This window comes from Sinocyclocheilus grahami, unplaced genomic scaffold (genome assembly GCF_001515645.1).
Source record: "Sinocyclocheilus grahami isolate Dianchi unplaced genomic scaffold, SAMN03320097.WGS_v1.1 scaffold17.1, whole genome shotgun sequence".
Lineage (NCBI taxonomy): Eukaryota > Metazoa > Chordata > Actinopteri > Cypriniformes > Cyprinidae > Sinocyclocheilus > Sinocyclocheilus grahami.
The window spans coordinates 3,462,540-3,474,029 of NW_015505196.1; the positions used below are offsets into that span (position 1 = coordinate 3,462,540).

An 11,490-nucleotide genomic window follows, 5' to 3' on the forward strand; every position below is an offset into this window, starting at 1 on the left:
ACAAATGTAAATGACTTACAGTCAGCATGTTTGGTATCATGTATTAGATAACACTTTATTTTAAGGTGTCCTTGTTACACATTACATGTACTTACTATTATAATAACTATTATAATAATTATGCATAATTACATGCAAGTTAACCCTATATAAGCCAAACTCTAATCCTAACCCTAACCATATAGTAAGTAATTGTAGTTAATTAATATTATTCAGTACTTGACGTATAATTACATTGAAACAAGGATGTATGAGTAAAGATGAGTAAAGAAATTAAAGCTAATAATAATAATAATAATAATAATAATAATAATAATAATAATAATAATAATAATAATAATAATAATAATAATAATAATAATAATAATAATAATAATAATAATTAAGATTAAAAAAAAAAATCTTCCAAGGACACCTTAAATGTAACAATTAATTATTATCAATACATGACACCAAACATGCACTCTATATATATTTATTGATGTTAATGCTTAGTTTTCAATGCATGCATATCATATCATGGTCCATATATTATATAGCCCTTTAAATGTATTACAGTCACACAAAATGAACAAAAAGGTCACACAGGTTGTACCAAATTGTATTCTGCTTCAGTTAGTAAAATCTTTCCTATTTAGAAGGCTTTCATGATTCACTAAAATATGGCAGATAAATTCTGTAGCAGTTCTGGATTACTTAATGTCCAAATGACATAATCAATCAATAAACAAACAAAAAAGCAAATAACTGTAGTTATTTTTACAACATGTCTTTGTTTTATTATATTGCAGTTGATTCATAAAAGCATTAAGCCACTCATGACTGTGTATTATATTTAAAAAATCATTTAGCTATATTTCACAGTATACTTGGCTATGAAATTACTGATAATTGTTTTTATAATTGCTTAGACACTAAAAGTGGTACTTGAGGCCCACTCAGTGAAACCATTCACTCATATACCTACTATATATCTTTACACCAAGTCTGCAAAACTACAAGCACATTACATGTTTTTGCAAAACTCTAAACACTGTTTTCTACATTACACACATCATTAAAAACTAACAGCTCTTTTGTTACATTTGGGAAACACTTAAGCCATTTAAATGCCACACTCATTTACTGATGACCTACACACAGTGATCATGTGTGAAAACACATTTACATAATTTGTTCACTTACAAATCAAAACTCAGTGTTTTGAGAAAGAAATTATTTTAACCCCTTGCATTTAACCCGTGCACACACACACACACACACACACGTTGGGTTTCCATGTTATATGGGAACATTCCATAGGCGTAATGGTTTTTATACTGTACAAACTGTATTTCGATTACAGGGGAACGCAGATAAAACATGCACCCTTTGAGGGTAAATAAGGTACAAAGGTGTACCATTTGAAAAGGTACCATCCCAGTGACAGCTTCTTGCACTGAGAGTGCACATACAAAGATGATACCCAGATCTTAGCTGTATTGCCAAGTGGCTCTACAATTTAATGCTGCTATCTCACACCTTTTGGACAGTGCTGATCCAGATTCACCAGCCATGCAGAAAATATATAATTTTTTGTCTTTCAGTTCCTGGAACATATTCTAATCAGTTGTTCCAAGCACAAATGTAAATGACTTACAGTCAGCATGTTTGGTATCATGTATTAGATAACACTTTATTTTAAGGTGTCCTTGTTACACATTACATGTACTTACTATTATAATAACTATTATAATAATTATGCATAATTACATGCAAGTTAACCCTATATAAGCCAAACTCTAATCCTAACCCTAACCATATAGTAAGTAATTGTAGTTAATTAATATTATTCAGTACTTGACGTATAATTACATTGAAACAAGGATGTATGAGTAAAGATGAGTAAAGAAATTAAAGCTAATAATAATAATAATAATAATAATAATAATAATTAAGATTAAAAAAAAAAATCTTCCAAGGACACCTTAAATGTAACAATTAATTATTATCAATACATGACACCAAACATGCACTCTATATATATTTATTGATGTTAATGCTTAGTTTTCAATGCATGCATATCATATCATGGTCCATATATTATATAGCCCTTTAAATGTATTACAGTCACACAAAATGAACAAAAAGGTCACACAGGTTGTACCAAATTGTATTCTGCTTCAGTTAGTAAAATCTTTCCTATTTAGAAGGCTTTCATGATTCACTAAAATATGGCAGATAAATTCTGTAGCAGTTCTGGATTACTTAATGTCCAAATGACATAATCAATCAATAAACAAACAAAAAAGCAAATAACTGTAGTTATTTTTACAACATGTCTTTGTTTTATTATATTGCAGTTGATTCATAAAAGCATTAAGCCACTCATGACTGTGTATTATATTTAAAAAATCATTTAGCTATATTTCACAGTATACTTGGCTATGAAATTACTGATAATTGTTTTTATAATTGCTTAGACACTAAAAGTGGTACTTGAGGCCCACTCAGTGAAACCATTCACTCATATACCTACTATATATCTTTACACCAAGTCTGCAAAACTACAAGCACATTACATGTTTTTGCAAAACTCTAAACACTGTTTTCTACATTACACACATCATTAAAAACTAACAGCTCTTTTGTTACATTTGGGAAACACTTAAGCCATTTAAATGCCACACTCATTTACTGATGACCTACACACAGTGATCATGTGTGAAAACACATTTACATAATTTGTTCACTTACAAATCAAAACTCAGTGTTTTGAGAAAGAAATTATTTTAACCCCTTGCATTTAACCCGTGCACACACACACACACACACACACGTTGGGTTTCCATGTTATATGGGAACATTCCATAGGCGTAATGGTTTTTATACTGTACAAACTGTATTTTCTATTGCCGTACACCAACCCACAGGAAACTTTGTGCATTTTTAGATTTTCAAAAAACAAAATTTTATATGATTTATAAACTTATTTCCTCATGGTGATCAAAAAATGTCCCCACAACACTCTTAAAAATAAAGGTGCTTCACGATGCCATAGAAGAACCTTTTTGTCTAAATGGTTCCAGAAAGAACCTTTAACATCTGAAGAACCTTTCTGTTTCACAAAAGGTTCTTTGTGGTGAAAGAAGGTTCTTCAGATTACAAAAAGGTAAGAAAGAGATGGTTCTTTAAAGAACCTTTGACTGAATGGTTCTTTGTGGAACCAAAAATGGTTCTTCTATAGCATCGCTTGAAGAACCTTTTGAAGAACCTTTATTTTTAAGAGTGACGGACAAGGATTTTGGATATTGCCATCTTTGTGGGGATATTTTGTCTCCATGACGTAGGGTTTACCAGGACCCCAACACACACACACACACACAGGTTTACATTTGTGAAAAGTGGGGACATCCCATAGGCGTTATGGTTTTTATACTCTACAGACCGTATATTCTATTGCCCTTTACCAACCCTACCCCTAAACCTACCCCTTACAGGAGACTTTGTGCTATTTCAGATTTTCGATACACTCCATTCTGTGTGATTTATAAGCGTTTTGAAAAGTGGTGACATGGGGTAATGTCCTGAAAAGTCACCTTATCCTTGTACAGCCTGGTCTCATGTTTATACGTAGGTATAAATACGTAACATTTACAAGCACAAAACGTACACTTTTGTACGTTTTTAGTCATGCTAAAACGTACAATTTAGACGTATTTCAACGTTTAAAACGTACAAATCGCTACGTATTTTTAGCTAAAAAACGTAAAAATATTTACGTATCTTTTATATCATTTAGATATTCATATCAATGCATTTTTATCATTTTATTAATAAGCGATTTCGATTTTTAGACCCCTTAACCTGCCCCCAAACCTAGGTTTGTTTTTGTGAAAAGTGGGGACATCCCATAGGCGTAATGGTTTTTATACTGTACAGACCGTATATTCTTTTATTTCAGGTTTTACAATCCTTGTGGGGTCATTTGGTCCCTGCAATGTAGCATAAACAAGTACACAGAAAGTCGGTAAAGTCAGAAAGTCAACTTTATTTCTAAAACACATTATACAATATAGATTGTTTCACAGCAGCTTCACAATAGTAACAAATTCAAATTCTGCTGTAAAGCAGCTCTAAAAAGTCAATAATGTCATTATACAGCTCAAGTCAGTTCAGTATTGACTGTGCAAAATTCATCAGTTGTACATACATACATTCTGTATACAGTGTATTTGTGCATATGCATGTATGTGCAAGTGCAGTTAAAGGAAAACTGTAAGGGTGAAACACATGAATCTAGAGATGGTGGTAGTAGGCTGATAATAATAATAATAATAATAATAATAAATCTAAAATAAAAAATCTAAAATGTAATTGGAGATAACAAAATTAAAAATGGCAAAACAAACACATAAAAGGACAATGGTTACTGTGTTAAAAACTGTCAATATGCAATAATAGTGTCTGTAAACTTCTAACCCCAACCAAATTCCTATAAGGATTAAGCAGATTATCTGTACATTTTCAGTCAAGTAATTACAAGAATACATAAAGTATACATATATGTTTTAAAAAATCAAAAAGAAAAACAAAAAGATTAATAAAAACATGAATTGTTAGAATATAACATTGATTTAATGTTTATCTTCTTACTTGTGAATTTTGTAATGCCCCGTTTATACATTTTATGAGATGCTGACATCAAATACTCAAGTATGCTATAGTATGCTGCAAGATGACTTATCTGTTTCTTTTTGTAATGCTATTATTTCCTTTTTTAGGTCAGCAATAATTTTATCCTTTTCCTTCATGGATCTCCAAGCATTATTGAGTTCATTTGCCATTGTAAACATGCGGTGGCTGTAGTAGCTGTTATGATTCTGTTTTATCATGACTAAAATCTTCCTCATGAGCTCATCAACTTGTGTACGGTCTGACTTCTCTCTATTGTTGAATATATGGTATTTCCCTGTGCATGCATTTATCACTTCTTTTAGCTCTGGTGCCTCCTCAATGTAATCTTCAATTCTCCTTTCTTCAAGATCATCTGCCCTGGTGAACAAGACCATCATGTGTCTGAGCACTTCTCGGCCAAAGGTTGTGTGAATCAATCCAACTGTGTTTCTCTCTTCTTTAGTGAAGCGCCCAATGGCAATTACAAGAAGAAAGACATGAGGACCTGGAGCTGCGAGTCTGATGCAATTCACAACCTCGTTTAAGACTTCTTCATTGGACAGATTTGTGTCATATAGACCAGGAGTGTCCACGACACAAATCTGCCTTCTGTTTATCATTCGTGATTCAAATGCACACTCTTTAGTGATTGATGTACCTCTTGGCTCTGACACAAATATCCTTTCACCGAGAATGGTATTTCCTGTAGCACTCTTGCCAACTCCTGTTTTACCAACCAAAACTATGCGTATGTCCTGACCTGCTGACATTTTAAGAAGTATTTGTTAACAAACATTTGATAATTTTAACTAATATTAACTAGGATTAAATACAGCTGTTAGCAGTCATAAGACGGTGGATTGATAAAGAACTTACTCATTGTAGTTCTGTTAATGATTTTCTGCTGGCTGCGTTGCTCCTTCAAGGATTTCAGAAGATCAGGTGGCAGTGGGTTTGTTGAAGCCATCAATACAGAGTTCTGTTTATTGCCTTCTGTTTTTAGTAATTTCCTAAGCCCAACCTCTTTTGCACACGAGTTTTATGATTGGATAGGTTTTTACTTGAACTATTTAGGAAGGGAGATGAGAGGAAGTGATTCAAAAGGAGATCTGGACTCTGAAGGTAAGTGTTTATGGCCCTACTTACAAGAAGATATAAGCTAGTTGACTAAAATGGATTTTAGTACTTACAATGCGTGAAATAAACCTAAGATTTTAGACATTATATATAATCTTTCTAATAAAGCATTAGGCACAGTGTTATAGTATTTTAAGCACCATGACTGTTATCTATCTATCTATCTATCTATCTATCTATCTATCTATCTATCTATCTATCTATCTATCTATCTATATAGTAGATATAGATTGTAGGGCGCATTTAAAGTGTTAAAGGCATAGTTCACAAAAAAATTAAAATACTATTGAATGTCCTTGGTGACTTGACTGATTGGTTGCCCACATTCTTCAATATATCTTCTTTTGTGCTCAGCAGAAGAAAGAAACTCATACAGGTTTGGAGCAACTTGATTTTTATTTTTGTGGATGAACTATGCTTTTAAAATATGTATTTCTCAGTGTTAGCTGCCTGCTCTACATGCACTACTACTAAAATAGTCGCTGGTGAACGTATGGAACTGCACGCACATTCTTAATCTGAAGATTAAGAGTTAAGATTAAGAGAGTTTTTATTTACACAACATTTATATCTCAGGTGATTGGCTCAAACAAGTGTTGATAAGAGTATCGATAAGCCAAATATATGTTGGATGAGTGAATTTTAACAGTTTTGGCCTTTTGCCAGAAGTTTATCAGGCTCACTGAATAAGTGTGGTAAACTGTGACATGCACACATTTCATTCTTAACCCTCGTTAATTGGCTGGACTAATGATTAACATTCATAATCCAAACCTACACTAGACTTGCTGTCATTGTGCCTGGTCTCATGAAAATGCGTATAAATAGTATGGCAAATAAAAACGAAAACTCGTGGTACTGATACGCAAAAATGGACTTTGGCGTGCATATGATACGCATGTGTTTGGCGTGCAGTTTTCGCGTACATATGATACGCATCTACCCCAAAACCCTAAACCTACCCATCGCGTAGCATAGGCCTATACACGCCAAAGTCCATTTTTGCGTATCAATTCCACGAGTTTTCGTTTTATTTGGCGTACTATTTATACACACTTTCATGAGATTGAAAAAGTAATGACAAGAGTTTGGGGGATCCTTCTCTACTTTTTATCTCTGCCGGTGTAGAGATATTCTGCCAAAGAACTTTCCAGTTTATTTTAATTTTCCCAGTGTTCCAAAGCCCGTTTCCACCACTGAATCAAATGTAAAAGAAGGCAATTGCAGCATTTTTATCTTGCAGTTCTGACTTTATTTCTCAGGATTTTGAGTTTATATCTTGCAATTCTGAATTTGTTTCTCAGAATTGCACGTTTGTATCTCACAATTCTGACATAATTTCTCAGGAATTGCATGTTTATATCTCACAAGCTGGCACTTCAGAATTTCGCCAGAAGTATGGTCATCCAGGTAGCCTACCTTACTTTTTATGAATACTGTTAATTTATATACACTATTCTTTTAACTTGTTTTGCCTATTAAAGAGTAAAAGCATACATGGAAGGTTCAGTCACTTGTTTATTTTCTGAATGAATCAGCGTTTATGAGAGAAACGTTAAAGCAACTGTATGTAGGCTAGTTTATATTTTTGAGACTCTAGAGCCCCCTACAGTTAAGTGACTGGAATTTAATGTCGTAAATATAGGCTGTACAACTTGATGTAATTTCTAGCGAGAAATTTGTATTGCAGTATTTAACCATTTGCTTAGGCATCACCAAAGCTCTCTCTATTTTTTGTAGAGCATTAAATTATTCTGAAGCATTTGCTTCATAAACCAAATCGCCATTTCGTGAATTTCGTATTTGCCAAACATAGGAGGTCTACTCCCCAAAAGCATACATGGAAGGTTCAGTCACTTGTTTATTTTCTGAATGAATCAGCGTTTATTAGAGAAACGTTAAAGCAACTGTATGTAGGCTAGTTTATATTTTTGAGACTCTGGAGCCCCCTACAGTTAAGTGACTGGAATTTAATGTCGTAAATATAGGCTGTACAACTTGATGTAATTTCTAGCGAGAAATTTGTATTGCAGTATTTAACCATTTGCTTAGGCATCACCAAAGCTCTCTCTATTTTTTGTAGAGCATTAAATTATTCTGAAGCGTTTGCTTCATAAACCAAATCGCCATTTCGTGAATTTCGTATTTGCCAAACATAGGAGGTCTACTCCCAGAACAAGTAGGGGAGCATGGAAAGTCATTGGTGTTGAAAGTTATATTTCAAACATACACTTGTTTTAAATCAATATGACTCATAAAGTCACTTATCACGTCCTACTGATGTAATGATGTAAAGTGGATAAAAATAGGTGCTGAAACATCCCTACTACTAATGTGCAGACAGACAGTCTGAATTGAACATGTAAATAAAGACAAGCGGAGTGACAGTCTACAATCATATTCACCATAACAAACGATTACATAGTTTCTATAGAGTTTCATAGTTTCTCATTGGCAATTAAATATGTTGTTGCAAATACTTTTTATTCCACAAAATTAATATGACATTAATCTGTATTACTCTTTCTATAGGGCATACTGTAGCCTATATTTGCTTTCTGGACAGTGTGACATACTACCTTGAGAATGGAAGCCCAAGATAAATTGCAGGTTGTCCTGCTTGGCACGACAGGGTCTGGTAAAAGTGCTTCAGGAAACACCATACTTGGTAAAAAGGTTTTTAAATCTTATGCATCTACTCAGTCAGTCACAGTATCAAACCAGACTGAAACAGCGAGAATTAATGGAATGGAAGTCACAGTTGTGGACACTCCTGGATGGCACTGTACTAAAATCTCTGAGGATGAGGTCGCGTCACAAATAAAGGCAGCCACTGCGTCGCTTAATGGGCATTATGCTTTTCTCATGGTCATCCCCATTGGTTCCTATACAGCAAAAGAGATGCATATGATTTCACAATTACGTAAAATCCTAGGAGAAGAATTTTTTACTCATACTACACTTCTGTTTTCATACCATGATAACCTTGAGTCAAAATCATTTGATCAGTTCATTACAGAAGAAGAGGGAGCATTGAAGAGTATTATTCAGTGCTGTGGAAATCGAGTGCACACCTGGAGCAACAAAGATAGTTCATCTGTGAAGAATTTGAACAAGTTGTTAGAGGATCTAAAAGAAACACAGAGAATGAATGAAAATTCTATGGAGAGCTCCCAGGGTGAAAAGCAGGATGAAAAAATGAGTGGAAAACCAGATCAAGTCACATCTGATGAAACAATAGGACATTCAGGTGCACATATGAAGAGGCACATGAAAGACACTACAGAACCACTGGACAAGACAAATGAAGAAGTCAGAGTTGTTGTCTTGGGAATGGCTGGGGTAGGAAAGACCTCAACCATTACGACACTTTTAGGAAATGATAACAAAACTGAAAGAAGCCAATCACCTATTAATAAAACCAGAAGGCCTGGGATTAATTTAGTGTTGATTGATTCTCCTGGCATTAAGGAAGAAACAGAAGTGAATGATTCAATCTCTCAGTCTTTGTCATATGCTGCTCCAGGGCCACATGTCATTATGATTGTAATCAGAGTGGGACAAGTTGCCACAGAAAACGTCAAAATAATAGATTGCATACACGCGTGTCTTCACAAATCAAGAAAACACACAATGATCCTTTTCTCTGGAAAGGATGGTCTAGAAAACAAAGGTATTGAAGAATACATTAAGGAGAATCCAGAGATTGAAAATCGTGTAAAATTGTACGGCAAAAGATTTCATGCACTGAATAACAAGGATGTCAGTGATCAGACTCAAGTAAACCAACTGCTTGAAAAGATTTCTGCAATGTACCATGAAAACGATGGTCACTTCATCAAAGAAAAGAGTAAATGTCCAGATCACACAGAAGAAAAAAGTATGTACATAATAATCCAAACAAAGAACATATTAAATGAAGCATTCAAAATTATGTATTAAATCCAAAATTGGATGTGATTAAGGTTGTGACTGTGTGTGTGTGTGTTTCTTTTCATTTTAATAGAGAAACCAGAAAAACTTAACGATTTAAAGGGGGGCTTAACAATTTAAAAGAGGTATTATGTATTTTCATATTCACTCATAACTCTATATATACTGATTATTTGATTGCTATAAGCGTTAAATTGATAGTTCACCAAAAATGAAAATGTTGTCATCATTTACTCACCCTCATGATTGTCCTAAACCTGTATAAATTATTTTTTTTCAGTTTAACGCAAACATTTTTGAAGATTTTATTTTAATTTTTTTTACATACAGTAGACGTCAATGGCTGCCACCAATTGTTAGGTTATTGCCATTCTTTAAAATATCTTCTTTTGTGTTCAACAGAAGAAAGAAACTCATACAGGCTTGGAACAACTTCAGAGTGAGTACATGACGACAGAATTTTTATTTTTGGGTGAACTATTCCTTTAATAAAATTTTCTGATTGGCTATCATTGATTGTCTGCTTGATTGTGACCAAAAAAAAAGCATTTTTTTCTCTCTCTTCTTTATAAGACATCAAGAAATGCAATACAACATCGGAAAAGAGACGTGCTGGAAAATGTGTCATTTTATCATCTTTCCACACATTCTTTTTTATCTGTATATCAGAGTCAAAGCAAGGAATCAAACACGGGTCCCCAGAGACACAGTTGCACTATATGTCAGTGTGCTAACACTAGACTATCGTTAACGACAGGTTCCATTGATGTTTAGTTATACTGATTTAGCCCAAATAATAATAAAAAAAAATGAATGAAATAATGCATGTTGCATGATTTAAATATAAATATTCATTTATCAACAGTCACAGTTAACTGCTCATCATTATAACAAGCTTCATTAATCATTCTTCATTTATTGCTAGATGTGTTGAAAACAATAAAATCTTGATGACCTTCTGGTAATTTCTTTTTTTTATTATTAAAGAATACATTTGCTTCCTGTATTCTCTATTCAAACCTAAAATGTAATTGAATTACAGTGAGGTCCAATTAAATGCAGTCATTGGCTGGAAACCCAGCTGCCAGTGTACTGTGTTTTCCTTCTCTATCCCAGTGGCTGGGTTTCAGAAAACCCTAGTGTATCGCAGTATGGTGAAATCGTGAATTTATGATTATGATACTGAAGTTAAAATAATATGATAATTATTACAATTTTGTCAAGTTACAAATAGTCACGCCCGCTTTCTCGTGAAAACTAAGCTGGATATAACAGGTTACTGTGATTTTTATTTTTTATTTGTATTGCTTATTGTGTTTTCTACAATACATTGGTAATTACTGTGATTTTCTACAGTACATAATTAGTTATTGTTTTCTACAATACATTGGAAGTTACTGTGATTTTCTACAAGACATTGCTGGTTACTGTGACACACAGTATTTCTTAAATTACTGCAATTTTGACTGAAACTACGGTATTCTACTGTGAACTAGTATACACTCATTTCCTGTGCACAAACACAGTAAATTACTGTAGATTTCACATGAATTTTTACAGTGAATACAATAAATGCAGCAGAGTTAACTAAGATTTTATCTCTGTACATGAGTATATTATCCTGTATTGTGCAGATCGACACCCCAATCAACAGCGTTGTATAGGATTGGCTGTTGCAAAGCATTTTACATCCACTTCATAAAATGTTTAGGCTATGCGAATACTGTTCTAATCTGAGGTGTCTGATCTGTACTCGAGTAGCCT

General features: G+C 33.5%; 1 protein-coding gene across 1 annotated transcript; it reads right to left on the minus strand.

Moving 5' to 3' along the window:
• Nucleotides 1-4,700: 4,700 nt before the first annotated feature.
• On the minus strand, nucleotides 4,701-5,426 carry LOC107552139 (GTPase IMAP family member 7-like). Its single transcript, XM_016233973.1, has one exon. The coding sequence runs from the start codon at nucleotides 5,424-5,426 to the stop codon at nucleotides 4,701-4,703; it is 726 nt and encodes a 241-aa protein (XP_016089459.1).
• Between the last annotated feature and the right edge of the window lie 6,064 nt (nucleotides 5,427-11,490).

Bases quoted from the DNA above. Each gene is read 5' to 3' on its own strand.
- LOC107552139 (XM_016233973.1), bottom strand. From the start codon at position 5,426: ATGTCAGCAGGTCAGGACATACGCATAGTTTTGGTTGGTAAAACAGGA.